The 20,276-nt window shown below is 42.3% G+C and overlaps 1 protein-coding gene across 1 annotated transcript in view; it reads left to right on the forward strand.

Moving 5' to 3' along the window:
• The first annotated feature begins 808 nt into the window (after window positions 1-808).
• Window positions 809-20,276, forward strand: part of FRAS1 (Fraser extracellular matrix complex subunit 1) — a 163,294-nt gene continuing 143,826 nt past the window's right edge. Inside the window, exon 1 of the mRNA XM_042812477.1 lies at window positions 809-866. Coding sequence (XP_042668411.1) covers window positions 809-866 — 58 coding nt within the window. The remainder of the gene's footprint in view (window positions 867-20,276) is intronic.

The raw sequence follows: 20,276 nt of genomic DNA on the forward strand, positions 1-20,276 counted from the left end.
GAACCGAAGATGACTTTGCTCACAGGCTAAAAAAAGTAGGGTCAATTTATTTTATTTTTGCTTTCAGAGGTTTCTATCCCTGCCCTAAGGGAGCCCCATTCTCATAGTGCAGCAGCTCCCCTGCTGAGCGCGTGGCGCGGGAGAGCGGAGCAGCTCGCAGCGCCGGGGCAGGAGCCGGGGAAGTGCCTAAAAAAGAAAATCTGATCTGGGCCACCTCGTTAGCTTTTGTCCAGTTCTGGGCGCTCGGTTTGTTCTTCCTGCCCGTTGGTTATTTCTTCCTCGAAGAATGTGCCAGTGGAAGAGCAAAGCACGCCGAGTTCTGAGCTGGGCGCTTTGAAGGCGGGGAGGGAAGCGCTCCCTTGCGGCACGCAGCTGCCGCCGCCCATCAGCTTCCTACCGTACCCAGCAGCCCGCACCAGCCGCTCCGCAGCCCCACGAGCCGCGATCCGACGGCCGCACGACCCTTCCCCCTTCTCCCCCCCCTTCCCGTGCCGCCAGGCGCGGCCTCGCGGCTCGCTCCTCGCGCGCCGTCCCCGAGAGGCACAGCTGGGCACCCGCAGGGCCGGGGGCGGAGGCGGCGCCGACGCTCAGCCCCGTTCTTGGGCGCTCGTGCCTGCTCTCCCCGCGCCGCTCGCCGCCGGGGGCGGGAGGAGAGGCGGGCGGGCCGCGGAGCGGGGCCGCTTTGTCTGCGGGAAAGTTTGGAAGCAAGGCGCGGCCCCGGCACCTGCCGAGGGGCGGCGGGACGCCTATCTCCGGCGCGGCGCCGCCTCCTCTCCCTGCAGCACGCTCCTCTCTCTCGCGGCCGGCCATGGGCGCCTGGCTGCCGCTGTGCCTGCTCGGCGCCGCGCTGGCCGCCTCCGCCTCAGGTGAGTCGCTGCCCCGCGCCGGGCTCCTTCCCCGGCCCCGTCCCGGCTCCGGTCGTTCCCCCGCGGAAGGCCGGTGCTCTTAAGAGAAGTGCCCCCCCGCCTTTTTTCTCGGGGTTTCGGGGCGCTTTCCCGCCGGCCCGGGCGGGGGTCCGCCTGCCGCCCCCCGCCATTTTGGCTTCCTCTCCGCGGGCGGTGCGCCCCGTCCCGCCGCCCCATCGCGGAGCGCGGGGAGCCGAGGAGAGCGGGGCGGTGCTCCTGCGGCTGCCCTCCGGAGGTGCTTTCGGTGAGGCTGGGGTTGCGGGATTCGCCTCGGGGTGATGGGCGTCTGAGGGTGCAGAGGGAACCGCTGCGGATCACCGCTAAGCTGCGGGTGGGTTTTTCCAGAGCAGGCTTCCTGGGAGGGCTCGCGTTCCTTAGAACGGTGGGTTTCGGGAGCCCGAGCAAGGAAGAGGATAGAGCTCCCTGTCCCACAGCCCGACGCAGGTGGCCGTGGTGATAGAGGGCAAAGGCGCGTGCCCTGTGCGATGAGGGCTTTGACGATGCAGGTTGGCTGTTCCCAAAGCAGCCGACTCTCTGAATGCGTCTCCCAGTGTAACACCGGGTGCCACACGTGCGGTTGTCCTCACGAACAGAAGTAGTCAGTAGCTGCGTGCGTGACTGTGAATGGAGGAACCGTCAGACGCAACTGTGCAACTGTGGATGTAACCTGTGGAGAGGTCCCTTCTGAGAAACTTGTCGTCGTCCCCCCACCCCCCGCCGCCATCAACCACCTGCGTCCTGTGTGCCCTACAACTAGACTGAAAGTTTTGGGGTTTCTTCCCTAGTTCATTCAGTGTATGGAAAGTGCTGGTCTTTTGGGAAACCCGTCAGGATCAGCTTTGCGAACAGGCGTTTATCGTGCTGGTGATGTGGAGTTGTGTGGAAAGCTAGGATGATGCAAAGTGTGCTGTTGTTCATTGTGCATGTTGTGAGGTCCTGGGCTCAGAGCAAAGCTGCTGGGTGGGATGTTGGAATGGCAGGAAGAATTGGGAGCAACAATAATAAAAAGCTGTGATGTATGTGAAACTGAGGATTTACCAAGCCTTGTAAAGATTTATTGAATTTGAGTGTCCTTCGTAACTGGTGAGGTAGTAAAATACGCTCTTAATAGAGAGAGGAAGAAGCAGGCTCTCTTTGCTTTGTACTGGCACGTGGGCTGAGGTGAGCCTGTGTGCAGAGTGCAGTGGAGGCAGTAGGTGTGCCATTCAGGCAGCTGCTCTCGCTCTGTGCCTTACTCTGTTCCTTGGCACACGATGGTTCTCACACAAGGTATTTACAGGGCCAGGCACCAAGGGGTCCTACATGTAATTAAACCCTCTTGAAATGGGGAATGCTGGTGATTATTTTTTTTTCTTTTTTCTTTTCTCTCCCTCCTCATTATTTTTTTTTTTTTTTTTTTAAGGACTTCAGGTCTTTAGTGAGGGTTTCAACACAATAATTCGTCTCTTAGGATGTTTAATCATCATTTTTGTTTTTTTTTAAGGAACTATAGCTGTTAAGTGAGCATAAAAAGAAGGACAGTAAACCCTTTTCAAGACTAAAACATCCAGGCTTTAAATAATTGGTGTTAAGTATTATTTTTCATGTGCCTTCTAGCAATTAGTGACCTTGTAGTGTTTTGCACTGAATTTTGAGTTGCAGCAGGATGATGAACTTTGAAATTATTTCTTCTCAAAGGAGAGTGTAGAGAAAGAGGTGTAAAGGAGCAAGAAGATAACTGCTATTTTGAGAAAGCAGTTGCAGTATCATGACATCAAGATTTGGCTGAGTCTAACCTGAGTTGCTATGAGATTGAAGTAAATGAATGAACAGGTAATTGCAGATAGTCATAGTTGCACTTGAGTACCTTGACACCACTACAAAAATGCAGAGCTTGTTTTCCAAATGCCAGGTGGCTAACGGCATAGCTCAGTGTGCTGTGCAGGGCACTATGCAAAGGGGAGAGTGAAAGGCAGTGTTTCAGCACATGGTTCTCTTCCTGCGCTCAGTCAGCGTGTGTGATGGATAGGGATTGATTTGTCTGTTGTCAGCATGAGCAGAAAGCTTCCTGCTGGGTTTGAAAGAAACATGACTGGGCTCTTGTGGCTCATCTTCTCATCGAGGGAAAGTAATTCCTGATGGTGCCTTTGCAGCCTCTTGTTGCTGAGCTGAGGACCAGCTCGAAGGAGGAACTCTTGATCTGAAGCAGAGTAACTCTAGGTTTTCTGTACAAATTTGTCTAATCTGCTTTTTTTGGGGGGGAAAAAAACGCTCTTCAACAAGGAATTTCTTAGTTGTCTGCGTGGTCCCTTGAGGCAGCTTTTCATCTTTTGAATTTCTTGGGTTGCTTTTGATTTCACATTCTTCTCACATTTTCACTAGACAGATATGTGCTGTTGTTTGAGAATGGTAGTTTCCCAGAAAATCAGTGAAAGAACTGTCATTCAACTTATTCATGGTTTTATTTTATAACTTCTTATTTGATTTATTGAAGTACAGTGTATGAAATGTGCTTGAATGGGTGCAAATCTCCCTATCGCTTGCTTGGAGATGCTTTCCCTCATTCCAGTAAGGTCAGCAATGAGAACAAGGAAGCCTGAAGGACAGTTCAGTGAAACTGTCGATAGGGGAAATGTCCCCTGTTGCATGTGGAGTGATTTAGGAGCAGGAATTCATGCCAGCTCTTCTCACAGTCATTGCGTTTTTATGTGGATATTCACGTGCTTATTTGTTTCTCCTATAAACGATAAAGGGATTTATAGCAGCACACAGAAGGGGCTGCTCTTTAGCATGCAAATGAAATGCCCTGTAACCATGTAACTCTGCATTTTTAAGAGTTGTATTTTGCCCTTGAATAGAAGTGGCTTCCCTGTATTTCACAAAGAGCTCTGGCCATGAATCATAGTAAAAATGCAATCATAAGCTCCGTCTGATGTGTGTATTGTGAGAATTTCTACCTTAGAGGAGGCAGCTGTTGGTATGGCAGCAAAGGGAGAGAAGATGTGCCCCTCACCTGAGTGGCACCAAATGCAGGATTTTGTCCCTTACCTGAGAGGGTGTAAGGATGTTATGGGGAATGGGTTGACCTGTTCAAAAATAAAAGCAAAAATTGGGTGGCTTGGTGATGGTGCAGGTTGATCCTTTTAAGGATAATGTCTCTCCCAGTTTCAGTGCACTTTATTCTGTCTAATGTTTACTGGGCTGTAAGGTACCACCTGTATGACTGGGCAGTGTTGTTATTTGTTGTTTTTTTAATTCTAATCCATTTTCTGGTTTTGTCCTGCAGGTGCCTGTGTCTATGAAGGCTCGTTGTTTGAGGTAGGTAAGCTTGAATGTGTTAATGGTGGGGAAAGTGTTTGAGAAAGTGCTATTGAACTGGAGTCTGACTGCTGATTTTGTCACTTCTGCCTCTGGGGATGGGTGAACTTAAAGCACTTCGTAGAGCTGTCAGTCTTCAGCCTGCAGGGAAAACGACAGCAAAGCAAAAACTGCCCTCAGGGCAGTCAGAAATTCTCACTAGGTCTTTGAGAACCCAACCGTTCTCCATCTCTTTATTTGTATTGATTTTGTGGCTCCGGTAAGATACAGATTGTAAGCACACAGTCCTAAGCAGGACAAAATAGTCTTTTGTAAAGTGTCTCAGTAATATTAGGTACGTTCTGTGTTCAGTTGTTTGTTTTTTTCTTTTTTGCCTTAAATTAATGGGATGTTAATGATGGCAATTTAACACTTTTCTTTCAGCTAATTATGGTAAGTAATACGTACCTTGACTCTTCTTTCTAAACCCAGAGTATTTTTTTTTTTTCTAGTCTTCCTCTGTATGCAGTTAAGTCAGTGAATAACTTCATGAATAGTTAAAGTCTGTGCTTCTTGTAAAACTACTGTGTTCTGGATCACATGTCCTTCTTGCAGAGGTACTTTGCGCTGAAAGAAAATGGTCTAAAAGCTTGCTTTTCTGGAATGCTTCTATTCCAACCTCTGATTCCACAGCTGATCTGCTCAGAGATTTGTTGCTCTGGTATGGGAAGCAGCATGCAGCAGTATACAGGAAAAACTGAGTCTTCAACATTTCTTGTAGAGCTCTTTAGCCAGGCTGGACACGTGCAAAATAAATGTGACCACTGTGTAGGTTGTGACCACTGTGTAGGTTTTGACCTTCTGTCCTGGACCTTTCATCTAGGAAGTTATTTTGCCTGAAGAGGGAAAGGTAGGGCAAATTGCTGGGGGTGAATGTTTTCTGTAGGTGGTTTGGGGGGTTTGGGGGAAGCCATATCAGGCCAAATGAGTTTGCTTCTGTTAGAAATGGAATGTGGAGCTTCAGTCTTTCAAAAGCAATTGGAAAGTGTGTGGACTCCAACTTTAACAAATTGTATGACAGATCAGTTTCTTCTGACCAGTGCAGCTCAGTGAGGGCAGTACCACTTCTTACTGATGTGTCAGTCACAAGTTTTTTTTGCTATCTGTGTTTTTGTTGTTCTGATGTTCTTTCCCTACTCTTCTCCTGCAGCTGTATGTTTGAAATGCTAGTGCAGATCTTGATGATATCCTACCATAAATTTTGTACGTGAAAACTGTGGGATATCTTGTATATGTGTCTTTTTTAAAGAACTTGCTTACAATACTGTTGACTTCATAGTGTCATGAGTTGGAAAGAGCCCTTAAAGGTAGCCTAGTCCAACACTGTTGCAATGATCAGGGACATGTACAGCCAGGTCAGGTTGCTCAGAGCCTGATCCAGCCTGATCTTGAATGTATCCAAAGACCAGGGCATCTACCATCTCTTTGGGTGACCTGTTCCAGAGCCTCACCACCTTTATTGTGAAAAAACAAAACCAATATATTTAAACTAAAATTTTCCTCTTTTAGTTTGAAAACATTTTCCCTTGTCCTGTCACACTGGACTCTGCTAAGGTAAAAAAAAAAAAAAAACAACAAAAAAACCAACATTAATAAATTATATTAAAAATATTAATATAGATGACATTTATAATACAGTAAAACTGGAACAACTCAGGCTTGTCATTCTTAAAGTAAGTTCCTATCCCATCTCTCGACAGAGAAACAGCAGCATTGTCAGAACAGTACGTGATTAATTTAGCTGGAATAGATGACACCAGTAGAACCAAGTGAGTTTGCTTGTAGCAGAGGTGCGCCCTGTGCCAGCCTTGTGAATTTGACTGCACTCCAGGAAGCAGGAGGAAACCAAGAACAGGCACCATCCTAGCCTGAGACCATGTGAGATTCTCATCTGTTCTGTCAGATGAGTTTGGTAGCAGAATTTGGGTATAGGATTCCTCATTAGTGATGCTGCTGTGTGCCCAGAAGGGAGCAGAGCACATTAGGGAATAACTTTGTGTTTTAGCATTTGTATATGACTTTAAGAGATTGAATATGAAGAAATGTCTTCACTGAAGAAATCCAAGTGCAGGGCAAACCTGCAAACTAGGGATATTATCCTTATAGTATCTGTTGCAGAGGAGGAATGTGCCTTTACTTGTGCTGTGTTTATTTAAAATCATTTACTAATAGAAATGATTTTTTCTGAATTACATTTTCTGAATGACGAGGAGGCATCAAGCCAAACTTTGCAACCTCGCCTGATGTCTGTTGGCTGCAGTGGCTGCTCTGCAGTGTGCCTGTGGTACTGAAAGAGTTGTTCATTCCTCCCTGCAAACACATCTGCAGAATCTTCCTTAAATTATGGTTAGAAACCCTTTTTTTCCATTCAGCTTCATGCTACGCAGGGTTTCTTTTTTCTTCTTTTTGTTTCTTTTGATGTGTCATATACAAGTAGCTGTAAGTGAGCCGTTACTGGGTTGTTATAGGAACTCTACTTGCTGCAGGTCTTGCTTAATGGCACATGGCTGTTTTGCTTCTGTTGCAAACCCAGACTGTTAAGTCACTTGAAAAATCCTTGGAGCGTAAATCAAATATTCACGTATAGTGAATGCCACTATTGCAGAGTTACTTGAATCCTTACTATTGGGGAAAGCATTCTGCATCTTGCCTGAGTGACTTAGCTGATTGTATATCAAGGGTCAACTTCTGTTCATGCATTTCCTCTGAGGAAAAACACATTTTTTATGTTTTGTTTCCAACTGTGCTGAGGAGGCTTGTGTTATTCCCTCGTTCTTCACCTTTGAGGGAGTTTTCAGGTCCATGCAGCCAGCACAGCAGCTTCCCTTGCTTAGTTAAGAAGAAACTACATGCTGTGTGTTGTTCTGGAGGATGGTGTTGGTGGGGATGAGGAGACTGTCATGCCCCAGTTAAAGAAGATGCTTGGAGGAGGTATTGGTAAAGTCTGTCTGCACTGTTCATCCGGCTGGCTTATGCCAAGAAGAGTTTTCAGCCAGATGAGAGGGGAAGAATGGGGTCATGAATGAAGGTGATGTTTGGGTTAAACGCAAAGCGTGGTTTGATAAGTTACACTTTCTGTCTGCTAATTAAGGACAAGTCCATCTGAGCTTTGTCCAGTTAGCTTTTATTTCTGGTTTTATTAAAACATGGGCATGGTTTGTTGCGATAGCTGCTGGTAGTGGATGCAGGGTGGATTGGGTACATCGACAGATTCTATGGGAAGTTTCCAGATAACGTGTATAGCGCTTGTCTAATGCTGTAAAGCAGCAACTTCTCATGAAGTGAAATATGGTTTTAATCTTGAAGTTCGAATGGAAATCACAACAATAAGAATAAAAAGCCCTAACCTGACTCCCACAGCAAATTCTACTGTACTTGCGCTTCTACCAAAAGTTTATTTTCCCATTTTCATTTTGAAAGCTAAATCTAAAATCTAAAAAAGGATACAAGGTAAGTAAAGTTCTTAATTGACTTGAATGTCTTGAAATGAGAGACTCGGGTTTAGCAATTGTGCCTTTTCCAGAAAAGGGAAGAGCCTGTCTAGCAGCTCTTCTGATAGCTGAGCTTTTAATCCTTCTGCTCTGAAATCAATCATGGAAGAGGGCACAAAAAATAAAAATCACAGGTTGCCAAACATTTGTTGTATAAATACGACTTCCTTCAGCTGTGTTTTAATTAGACCGTCAACTCAACTTGTGCTTTAGTGGTAACATTCTAGAACCACTTGCAAGGGGCTGGACCAGTAGGGGAAGGTATTAGAACAAGGTAGGGGAGAAGAAATGCAGACATAGAGATGAATGAGCAAGAATCGGCCTCTTACACAGAAAGCCCCAAGGCTTTTCTTTAAATTGGGATTATATTTTGTTTATTTCATCCATTTCAGTGCCTAATGTAATCATTTTCCTTTGTAAATGAAAAAAAAAAATTGATAAACTTGAAAATCTGGAACTTGCGTGGGTGTGTTGTTAATTATGAACTCTATAGAAGGTTTGATATCAAGTTGCTTTTTTTTTCTGTATCCATCTGTAGCTTGAGTCAAAAGTGCCAGGAGAAGTATAAATAGAAAATGCTTCTGCAAACATGAAGTAATACATCCCATTCTGGATAGGTTCTATCCTAAGTAACTTAAGTGACTATTTGAAATACATCTTTAGAAGATGCAGGCCACTTTTGGTTAGGAAACATAACAAGATAGAGTAGCAGTGATGTTAAAAAAAAAAAAAAAAAAAGAGTTAGCAACCTCTTTTTAAATGATTCTTTTTTTTTTTTTTTTAGAAGGATAGCAAGTTAATACCGGAAAAATGAGGTGAGAATCAGTGATATCAGTTGAATTTTTTCTTGGTAACTTTTTAAGACGTCAAAAATGGATGATATAAATAATGTGATTTAATTGCTCCCACTTAGCCTGAGGGTTACATCCTCAGCTCCTCCAGAGAACAAAACTATAAACTTGTGTTTACAACATGCATATAACATTTTGTAGCTATAAACTGTAGTTTACAGCAGCATGAATCTCTGCTGTGTAATGTGCAAATGAATGTTTTACAGAACGTTCTGTTGCTCTTTTTGCTCGGGAGAGAGGGATTTCTTCTTGGAGCAGTCAGCATTCCCAGTTTGCTCTTGTGCAGTTGCCCACTTAAGGCGTTAAGGAGGTCGTGAGTTATGTGTGGGAGACTCGTGAGATTGAGGTAGCTTTTTCCTGCTATTGCAGATTCTTACGTTGTTGTAGAGATAAGATCTGAATGATGCCCTGTGCTAACATTTATTTATTGAGCATGTACAATTAGATATCATCACTCTCCCAGCTAGTGATGGAGAGGCCAGAGCTGGGGGTGAATTTGGTGTAACAGGATACTGATTCTGCAGTGCTGTTGTCTAGCCTCTCACATCTTAGGGCAAGTGCATAACACTAAGTAATGTTTTATGTGTGGTGCCTAATATCCAATTTATCCTTGTATTGTGTGGCTGTGAATGGAAGTGCAAGGTGATGGAAAATATACCTCTCAATTTACATGAATTGTGTTCCATTCAGGTTTATTAATGAGACACTTCTTACATAGGAAATGCCTTCCACAGGGATTTCAGAGTGCTGAGATGAACTGAAGATGGAAAATAAAAAAGACAAAAGTATCTACTTGAAAAGTGTTGTGTGGTTGTTTTTTTTTAATGATACAGGTGCTCATGTTCTTTGTGTTCCTGATAATAATAGCATAATATGGAGGAATATGGGTAGGCTCCATTTTTTTTTATGGCATGAGGTAAAAAGCTTGGATGTGAGATGAAGAGTATTCTCCTGAGGATGTACTGAAATCTCATCTCCAGCTAAGAGTTACTACTTGGTGGATCAAGACACACATTTTAGTATGATGCAGTAATTCTTTTCGATATGAAAACCACTATGCTATAAGACATGTAATTTTTTTTGGCTAGGACTATAAACACCAATTCTACAAGGAAAGGTAGTAACGGAGCTGAGCACTGATATCTTCCAGTATTATTATGTTTGTTCTGCTTGTGGGAACTTGAAACTAAACTTGTTCTCAACGATAAATAACATAGAATTAGAACCTCAGAATCTATGTATTTTAGTTTTATGTCAGTGTAGTGAGTATGACATAGTATATAAAGGTGATCAGCATAGCTTGCACATCAGTCTGTTTTTAACTTTTCATTTTTTACCTCTGAAAAGCAGTTGTGGAGCTCTAACACCACTGTGTGATTATCCCCTCAATTAAAAACTCCTGCAGTGATGAAGTCCTGGGAGCTCACTGTAAGTTCCTCTTGAAAAGCTGGCAGGCTCTGCTTGCACTACACCTCTGCCGTACTGGTAGGAGAGAGAAGTTATGCTACAGATGGAAGGCTCTGCATCTGACCCGTAATGACTGTGTATGAGCAGCGCCTTAGGGGGGCTTTAATGTTTCAGAAGCGCTGACAAGATACTAACATGTCATAAATGAGAGAGAGCGTAAATACCACCCTTTCTACGTGCTTGTCTAAGTGAAAAAGCCAGTAACCAATTCCACTGGCAACCGAAGGGTCTTCTACGATGTATATGAGTGATAAATTTGTAGGACACTAGCACTGTTAACAGCTGCCTATGCCTTGTCCTGTATTTGATGCAGAAAGGGATAAAAGCAGGCACCAAGAGAAGAGCACAGGAAGAATACAGGGATTTGTGTCTTGCACTCCAAGTCTCTGAGGGGGTGACGTCCCTTTCCACAGAATAACTACAGTAGTGGTGCTGGTGTTTCTGTGCCATAATATGTTTAACTTGATGCAGCACATGCAAAGCTTGTGTCATTGCATGCCCTGAAATGGATGCCTCACAGCTCTCTCTGCAGTGGACAGAAAAGAACCAAAAGAAATGTGGTCAAACTATTGGGCTTAAAGGTAGTTCTGCATTTCTTTGAGGCTTTTGAGCTTTAATTGGAGACGCTGGGCTTTCTGTAACTTGTGTATTTTTACCTTGCAACTACTGAGAATCTATTGGTTGTCATGTTCTTTGCAAGGGCGGGCAAAAGGCTCGTGCTTTCATCTTTATTGTGTTGTGGGAGGTGGTTTTGGATCAGCTGTGTTTGGAGATTGGAGTCCTTACACGAGCTGTCCTGCTCTGTATTTTCCATTTCAGTGATCTTCCTGGATGGCAGCTATTCCTCCACAAACATGATCTTTAGGTAGATGATTAACGTTTAATGTCACAGTTATAGGAGCTATATGCCAAAGCCTTGGCAGGAGATGGTGAGTTTCTCAAAGGTTCATTTACCAGTGCAACAATTCAACGGTTATTAGTCATTTATGAATTTCACAAATCATTTTGTCTTCTAGCTCTCTGTAGGCACTGAAAGAGCCTTCTTTAGGAAGTGATTCATTGTAATTTGTCTTTTAGTTTTTCTTCCTGTATTCCTCACATGAAAAATTCCTCTTTTACTTCACAAGGTCACTAATTCAGGTTATGTTTCCTCATTCCTTCCCTCTCTTCAATCCTCTCAAAACTTCGATTGGGGTTCTTGTTTGTTTTCTCTTTGGAGTACAGCTTGTGATGTCCTGTTAATTGTTAAAAGAAGTTGTAGTAGAAGTAGAAGTAGAAGTTTCTGCTGATGGAAAATGCTGGCAATGCTTTCAAATGAAAGGTTTGTGAAAAGAGCAAAGCAGTGTAGGAAGCTATAGAAAGGTGACAGCTTACATCACCTGGGGACCTGTCTCAAATGTAGTTTCTGATTGAGCTGGCACAGGCAAGAAACTCTGTTGTATTGGTATGTATGCCTAACCTGGGCCCTGCTATGAAAGCTCTGGTTCTGTAAGTGCTAGCTTTGGAGCTGGAGGCAATGTCCTACAGCTGGTAAAAATGTCAGGTGAAAAAAAAATACTGGCTGCATGGTGAAAGTGGGGATGGAAAGTGGTAGTCATCGAATCTTTAAATGTATTGTGATCTGTCCGTGTGTATGAGGACATAAGCCAATGCTGTTCTTTGTGGAGCATGGCATGTGCCTACATTTTGGTTGCAGAGCTGTTCTCTTCAGTGGGGTTGGTATAAGTAGGTTTGTGAGGATATTCATGTGTTTGAGACTTTCATTTGTGTCTGGCAGTGACAGATCTGTGTGCCTGTTGTAGAATTATACACTCGTCAGAGAGAAGCATCAATATATTTATTGATATGAAATAGTTGTCTGACTCAGCTTAATCATAAATAAGACGGTGACTTAACAAGATTTGAAAAGGCAAGGTCCAGTTATTATTTAATGCATGGAGGATAGTTTTAAATGCACTCCGCCAGGAGACTCCCATTGTGCTTTCAGACTCCTTGTCCCAAAGAGATAAGGAGCCTATTTGCGGCTATATCCAAGTCCCAGGTTTGGTCAGTGGTTTATATCTAAGGGATTATATGTGCACCGTCAATCAAGGATATAATCCTAGCAAAGCTTACAAAGCTTAGCAAGCTGTTATTCTTTTACTGATGATCTGTAGTGTTAAGGAATCTCTTGATATCCAGGCAGAAAGGGCCTGTGCAGCAGGCATAACCTGGGTCCCTAATGAGGGGGGATCCGATTGGGCAGCCTGCTGCCATGCAAGAGATCTTGAGGGGCTCTTGGGCTGCTCAGTATTTATGGGATAAGGTTGTTCATTCGTAGTCATATTTGCTTACTGATTACAAACTACTGTCTGTTTCTGCCAAAATTGGCATGAGTTGGACGTTGTTCCAAACTTGGCTTGAGTCTGACATTGACCAGCACTGTGGGTTAGGTGAGCACACAGCCATAAATTATCCCTTGGCTGTTGCTTTATGTTTCCCACAAATCCCAGAGATCCACTTGGGGCCAGCTACCACTGTCACAACCAGTCACATCCAACTGGTGGTTATTTGCTGAAGTCAGATGCAGCCATCACAACCACTGCTGGTGACTATCGCTTGAGCAGGGTTACAGGAAGCAAAGATCAGGTTGGGAGTGGGTGAGTACAGTGTTTCACAGTGCCGCAGGCAGAAGATTCAAGAGGGTATTCAGGTTGGGAATCGGTGCTTTTCCAGAAGGGATTTCGTTTTATCATTCTGTGGGCAAAATGTGCTACAATTTGATTTTAGATTTTTCAACAGTCAGCACTTGCATTTCATCTTTCTTTCTGCAATTGTAAGTGACAACTGATTCCCCTTTTTTTCAGCCCAATAATTGTTAGTGGCAGGAATCAGCCAGTAGGCCATAGTTCTTATAGCAGGACACAGTTATCGTGTAGCTTTTATGGACTACTGAAAAATCTATAATCGTATTCCTAAGCTATAATATTAATGTTCACTAGATTACTTTTTAAGGTCTTTGAACTTAACAAGAAAGCAATATAGTTTTAATTATTCCCAGACAGGATTTTACAGAAGTAGAGTTGACACTCTGAGTATGTGTATATATTAGCAGCTTTAGGAGTGAGGAAATGAAGACAGAAAACAGGAGCAAAAAAATCGGAATTTGTGGTTCATATTTTATGTTAGAAAAGAAACAAACGGGTCTTTCATTGGAAAGAAATATGGAAGGGCATTGTCAGAAAACGAACCTACCAAGAATGACTTAAGCTTGCTTGTAGCTGAAAGGGGGAGGATCTGTTTTCAGTCTCATTTTTTTGCCAGCATCTACCCCACCCATGCATGCTTGCTAGTCCCTGTGATGCAGCAGTTTCTTTGCATATGTCTTTCTTGTTTCCATATGAGGTATGGGATGACTGTTACTGTGACTGCTGCATATGCTGGGGGAACATGTAGGGCATATCCTGCGTCCAGCAGATGGTGGGGAGAGGGTTGCCTCTCCCTGAAGGGAGATGGGAGTTTTGCCTGGCAGCCTCTCTGCTTTGAGAACAGGACACTTTAAGAAAAGAGCTTAAAATGTTTGTGTTCTTTGTTTGTTGTGGCAGCAGGAGCAAGCAATTGCCCTCCTCTGAGATTTTCTTTCAACTTCCTGCATATTCACTTGCATTCTATGTGTTGCTCCACGCACCCAGGCAAGTCTCATTGTAGACTGCTGTGATCTGTGAACTTCAGCTGTTTCATTCTCATGTTGGTATTCTGATGGAGGGAAGCAATCATGTATGGAATCTGAGAAAGATGCTGTAAACACCACTGCAGTTTTTCAAAGCTGAGAGCGCTGCTTTCTCCAGCAGCTGTGCATTCTGTCAGTGCTTTCAATTTCTGTCTAGTACCAGTCATCATAGGTTTATATCTGAACCATGTTTTCTTTTGAATGACATTGAATGTCATACCAAGGTCTTTTGGGCTAGGGTTTTTTCAGTAGTTTGAGAAATAATTGGTGCTTGCTGTGAGTGCCTAGGACTAGTAGAAATTTGCTATAAATTTTTTGTGATCTCCAGAGAACTTCTGGATAAAGGGTGGGTGGAAATGGGGCACCTTTTCCTTGTGAGGATATAGAAAGATCCTAGCTTGTTTTTGAGTGCGAGCAATGGAGGCATTGGTATGCCTCAAGAAGAAATGTTCTCTCTATATAAAACTAAGCCTAGAAGTTGTTTTCTTTATTAATAAAACTGTTAGCATGGATTGAATTTCTTCTTTATGTCCTGTGACCAGCTTGCTGTGTCCTTAATATATCTAACACTTGATGCAAGAGTGGGTCATGGCGAATGGAACAGACGCATTTAGATGTGTTTGTTCATCACCAGCTAATAGCAGATAGATATGTAAAATATAGTTAGGATGTGAATTTTTAACTGATCAATACTTGCCATATGTCAAAGAGCTTTAGGGAGTCAGCTTTGCTCTGTGCCAGTGCCAGGCTACATTTGCACATTTGCCAGCTTAGTCTGTGTTCAGAATTTCATTTCTGAACCTCAGAGCATCTTTGGCAAACAAAATCCAATGAAGTGGTCAGTGCCTGCTTGGTATTTTGAAATAGATATTAATGTCTTTGTCAGTCCTAAAGCAGAATTGGACTGCTATGTGGGGACAGGGGTCCCATGTTGAAATTTTTATCTTCAAAGTTGATTTCATGCATTTTTTTCTTCTTTTTTTTTTCATTTCAGTACTTCGTATCTCCATCAGAAATGCCAGTGTGAAACTGGCCCTCAGCCTTATAGTTGTTTCACAGGCTTGTTAAATAAACTGAGTCAAAATTGTCCAGGATAAAACATTAACTGAGATGTTTCAGTAGTTGTTTCAACTGCTGAGTATCACAAGGAGTCTGAGATATTCCCTGATACTTTCAGGAGACATATAATTGATTGAAAAGATAAAAATACACATCTTCCAGATGTGCTCATTGCTTTAATACCACATCTCAGATCTGTCACCCTTGAATATAGCTGTAGAGAGACAAGTGAGGCTATGATGCACTGGAGTTTATGATGCTGGGATATCTGCATTTTTATCATGCGTACTAAAATTCATTTCTAGTGTGAATATATGCAGCAGACTTCAATTGGAAGGCTGCTGTAATTCTCTTACTGCTATGATTTATTGTTGAGCCATAGATTAGGGAGACTTATTAGAAGAAGATATGCAGCACTTACTCAATTCTGTAATCACTATAGCTGCTTCAGTATCTTCCAGTAATTAATCCTCTAACTATCCCTGTAACCTTGGCATCAGATATGTTACCATGTAGAATACTGTGGCTAAAGGAGAGTCTTAGGCATTTACAGAGATCCTTCACTGTATTTCAGAGGGTCAGTGAGGAAAACAAGCTCCCCTTCCTGTTCCAGATGAGGAATCATGACCATATCTTACTTGTTCAAGTATTAATTGGTGGTATTTTGAGCTAGATGTTTACTTGCTCAAAAGACCCCAGAAGTTTCATGAACTTCTTTGTGTGTTTTAGTTAGATCAATACTGAACTATTTGCAGACTCCAAATCAAAAAGAAAACTTTAATTTGATCAGTTCGAGTTGGTATTGAGCGTGATTTCAGTGGAAGCTTAGATGAAGGTGTTGCAGCAAGATGACAAAGATAAGAAATTTTGGACCTTGCAGCTATATATATATATATATATATATATATCTGTGTGTGTATATGTATATACCCATCTGTTACAATTATCAACTAGAAATCTCCCTGAAACTTTTAACCTTTTTGCTTCTTGAGGATTCATATACTGCTCTACTTTAGTGGACATGGTCATAGTCGGTCACAATCATATGGGAATGGTTGATTTTTGTGTGGTTAGCTAGCATGAAACCAAAGTTAATCTTGCCCATTATGGTGTAAGTTGTTTCTTCTTCCATGGTTTGTGGTATCCATGTTTTCAGAAGAAATACAGATACAGTTATTTGGTTATAAACTTGCAAACCTGCCCTCATTTAGAAAGAGCTGTCACTATTGACACACTAATGACCACTTCTGAGTTAGTGGGTACAGTAAATCCTTGTATGCATGGTGGTATGGTAACCTGGTAGTATGATTTCAGGTGAAAACGTGAGCAAACTTATTAGCAGTTTTATAGAAGCTTCTATATATGTAAAATATGTTATTTTCTTCAGTATTTAAGGAGTGAACTTACAGTTAAATTTCCAGTGTAACAGAGTAAACATAACGCTGCATTTTTAATTCCACTGGATTTTGATTTGTTTTAAAGAATCAGAATTTGAGAAGTGTTCTGTTTTGAAAACCTAAGTTTTACCTTAGTTTAGATGCTCCTAAAAGTTGTGTCTACTGCTTTCTGCCTCAGCTCCTCGGTCCTCAGGACTGCAGGAGCCTTGCATATACAGAAAAGGAAGCTAACAGTGCCTCAATTAGTGGGAATCTTTTCAATATGAAAGTGAATTATGTGCTTCCATTTAATGATTCAAGGAGAAATTCTTAGGTCCCTTTTCCATGTTTTATTTAAAACATGGATTCACAGAATGAACATAAACAAGGTAAAAATCTGTTTAAAAAAATAATGAAATACTTAGGACAAAAGAAAGGTGAGTATGTTACTCTTAAAGACTCCTAAAGACTTTTGGGACGTCTTGTTAGATAAAATGGAGATAATAGAGTTAGAATCAAGTATAAATTGGGCAGAATTTGTCCCAGTATTCAAGTTTTCATTACCTAGGCAGATAAAATTAATTCTCTTTATATGCTTATTACCAACAGAGCTTGGTTATAGTCCACCGAAATGCTGAGGTTCAGTATTACAGAGCAAGAGAGGCTTAAACTTTCAGGTCCATCAGGCTCTCCCTCTGCCCATGAGCACTGTGTGTGTGTGTGTGTGTGTTCAGTACGTGTGACTTGTCTGTCATCACAGGTGGGCTGTGTTTGCGCTGGAAAAGCTCAGTGTTGTCAGGTTGATTTAGTGAGGAATTCTCTGTCATAGGCTTTCTTTTGGGAATGTAAACGTTACCAGGAACATCTTGGCTTTTCTGCTGGAAATTAATGGCAAAGCATTGAAAGGAATAGTAAAGCTTTGCACTGGAAGCAAAATTATATGACTTTTAAAAGCGCTGTAGCAAAATGAGCTGTGTATTGGCCTTCCAGGGTTTTAAATAGGAAAGCAATTCTCCCTTCTGCAAGAGAGAAAAAGCAAGGGTGGTTTGCTGGAGACTGTAGACCCATATCTCTTTCTGCGTTAATGCAGTGTTCCATCAGAGGTGTGTTCCATACTTGAATGCCGTGTCCTGGCACAGGTCTTACCTTCTGTGATTTAAGCAGGATGCTCGCATATTACTCCTGTTGATGATATTTAGCCAGCTGAAGATGACACCAAGGTATGTAACATAATGTGAAGGTTTTCTGTCAAAACCATCCCGCTTCTGTGGCCACAGTGAATGTTGCTATAAGCCCTGTTGCCTAATAGCAGTAGTTCTTACAACTGCAGAAGTTTAGGCATGGCTGCAGTATTTTGCTTTACTCTGTTACAAAAACCAAACCAAAACAAAGAGGAAAAACCCTGCAATTTTACTTCCTAAGAAGTTATTCAACAATTCAGAGTAATCCGATTATGCGATGTGGCTGTGATGATACAGCATATCCAAGGCACACTGATATGCTAAAAAGCAGAACTGAGTTTAATAATACTTACCTCTGTAATGTTCTTTTTTCCTGTCTGTTTGGTCCGCTAGTACTGTGATTTATCAGAGATGACTTAGGAAAATGCTGCTGCTATTATTTCTTTTAGAAGATACAGCTTATCAATGCCACGTCTGTCCTTTGGTGTTTCAACACAGCGTTCTGTTTGTCCAGCAGTTCTGTGTCATTTTAACAGCAGCCTGTCCCCATAAGGTCATGGGATGCTTTCCTGTGGGTTTCAGCAGGTTTCACTGGCTGTAGAAGAGTCACGATTCCTTAGGATCTCAGGCTTTGGAGCGGAGTGTGCTGGATTTATCATAGATATTTCCATCTCTTCTTATCTGCCCTTACTGCAGTGCATCTTTTGACAAGATCTAGGATCGTCAGTTCTCCTTGCTTCAGACAGAGAAATGTCTAAGACCAGAGGGACAAGCCTCTTGAAATCTCTACAAAAAGGCATCATCAGTGACATTTTGCATCTTTGGAGGGGGTGGTGCTGTTAAACTGCATTTTCTGCTGTGCTTAGTGTCCTATTGTCCAGTTTCCCATTGGTGCGGTATTTATGCTTAGTTATAGTAAGTGTGGGTGCTTTCTGTGTCATGCTGAGCATATCTGGCAAGGCTGCCAGAAGCACTGATTTATAATATGGAGCCTTCTCCTCAGGTTGTTTGTTTGTGTGGGTTTTTTAAAATTATTGTTATTTTGATGTTAATTTCCTACTAAAAATAGGAAGTATTTTTTATCAAAGAAGAACTAGGAACTATGCCTGCTAAGAGGAATATTTTGCTGGGCTTCCATTTTTTTAGGAATTGGCAAGCAATGCTTGATGCTTTTCAACATGTGGCTTTGCTAGGAAAATGTAAGATGCAGGCAGCTCTCATTTAGAAAGTGGTCTCAGCCTTTGTGGCTTGTTTCAACTGAGAATTGTGACATTTCTGTGATAGGTGAGGTGTGGGTTGTTAGATCCTTTGCTTATATGGAAGTCTAGCAAAGTGAACCACAGCAATTTGTTAATAATATCATCATCTCTCTCCTTTTAGTCTTGTCTGTGAATACATATTTTGTGTTGAAGGTACCTGCAAGGGGATTATTGATCTCATTTTCAAGGTCGTATCTTTTGCACAGTGTCCTGTTTACACAGATGCCTTCTTTAGCATCTAGAAATAACTGGTAAATCCATGTGTTCACACTGAGGAGATGATTGTTGCTCATATTGCTGCTTCAGTAAGTAACCTCCTTGTTAAAACCAGCATTGCTGTCTCCGTAGGAGCTGCACTGATTTCTCTGAACATATTTTCAGTGCTTTCTGTATGATACCAGCAATTTTTTAACCTCACTGAAGTCATTTCATGCTTCTGTAATTCATTGGCTTTTTTTGGTGTATTTATAGAAGCTGTTTTTTTCAAGCACTGCAGTAGAAACGATGAGAGCATCTGGTTGAATTCATCACATCTTGTAGAACAACCTCTTAACAGTTATTCTCAGTTAAATGCAATAGGAAAGATAGTCATGGTAATTGAGCCTTTCCCCCTTTATGTGGCTGCACTGTTATTTGAAAAGCTTCAGATACTTGATATAATCAGAGTGCCTTAAGTGTCACCACTGTGCTTTTCTGTGGTGGAGGCAGCACAAGTTAGCTATGGGAGCTGTAAAAACAGTGACGTGTTTCAGCTTACATATAGTTCTAGGAAGCTCTGCTTATAACCTCTTACCTGAAAGAATTTATCTGGGAGCTTTGATTTTTATGAAGTTTTTACTTCTTTTTTGGACTCATCCAGTGTTTGTGGCATTCCAGATCAGTCTGTAAGGAATTGCACAAGTGGTGAATTCAGCACTTCAGTCCAAATGTATGACAGGATTATTGTACAGGAAAGAAGTCTTGTATAGGGAGAAAATGTTTTATATGACCTGTACTAAGTTGAGGGTTAAGCAAGAATTTCATTCCTTCCTGGTTGCATTATAACTTTTCCTCTCTGCCCTCAGATATGAACAAATTGATGGAGATTCAGCATCATTTCTTAACCAGTCTGGTTTAGGTTTAGCCTGTCCTGGGCACCTTGGTAAGCACGGCTGGCTGTTTCTTTGCTTGGTTTGTCTCTTAGGTTTTGTGGTCCATAGCTCTCATTTAATTCTTCACTTACTGCCAAACAGCTTGTCTAGCAGTGGATCTTCTGACCTCCTCTCCTGGCCCTTCACAATGAGTCCTGTCACCCCCTGGAGATTTCTGCCATGCAGGACATGCTCTATTTTCTGTGAACCGTTTTCTTGTGCCTCTCTTTAGAATGGGATGAGTGACAATGTTGGCCTTTCATTCTGTACTTTGTTGTTTCTATTTCAGTATGGTCCATGGAGGAATTGTGTTCCTTTGTCTTCCTGAGGCTTTGCAGGGTTGTGTGCAGCGGCTGTTTTCCAATACGCTCTCTCCTAGTGGTATGAAATCGGGCTGTTTTTCTGACAGGCTAACCCGACTGAAAACTAATGTGGAAGTGAGAAAGCTACAGTTTGCTGACATTTGTTTTTGGAAATCTCTGTGACTGTGTTGACAGCAACATCTGTCTGGA

The sequence above is a fragment of the Centrocercus urophasianus genome, unplaced genomic scaffold, assembly GCF_019232065.1.
Source record: "Centrocercus urophasianus isolate 14NV4802_14NV808 unplaced genomic scaffold, USGS_Curo_1.0 seq_13, whole genome shotgun sequence".
In the NCBI taxonomy this organism is placed as follows: domain Eukaryota; kingdom Metazoa; phylum Chordata; class Aves; order Galliformes; family Phasianidae; genus Centrocercus; species Centrocercus urophasianus.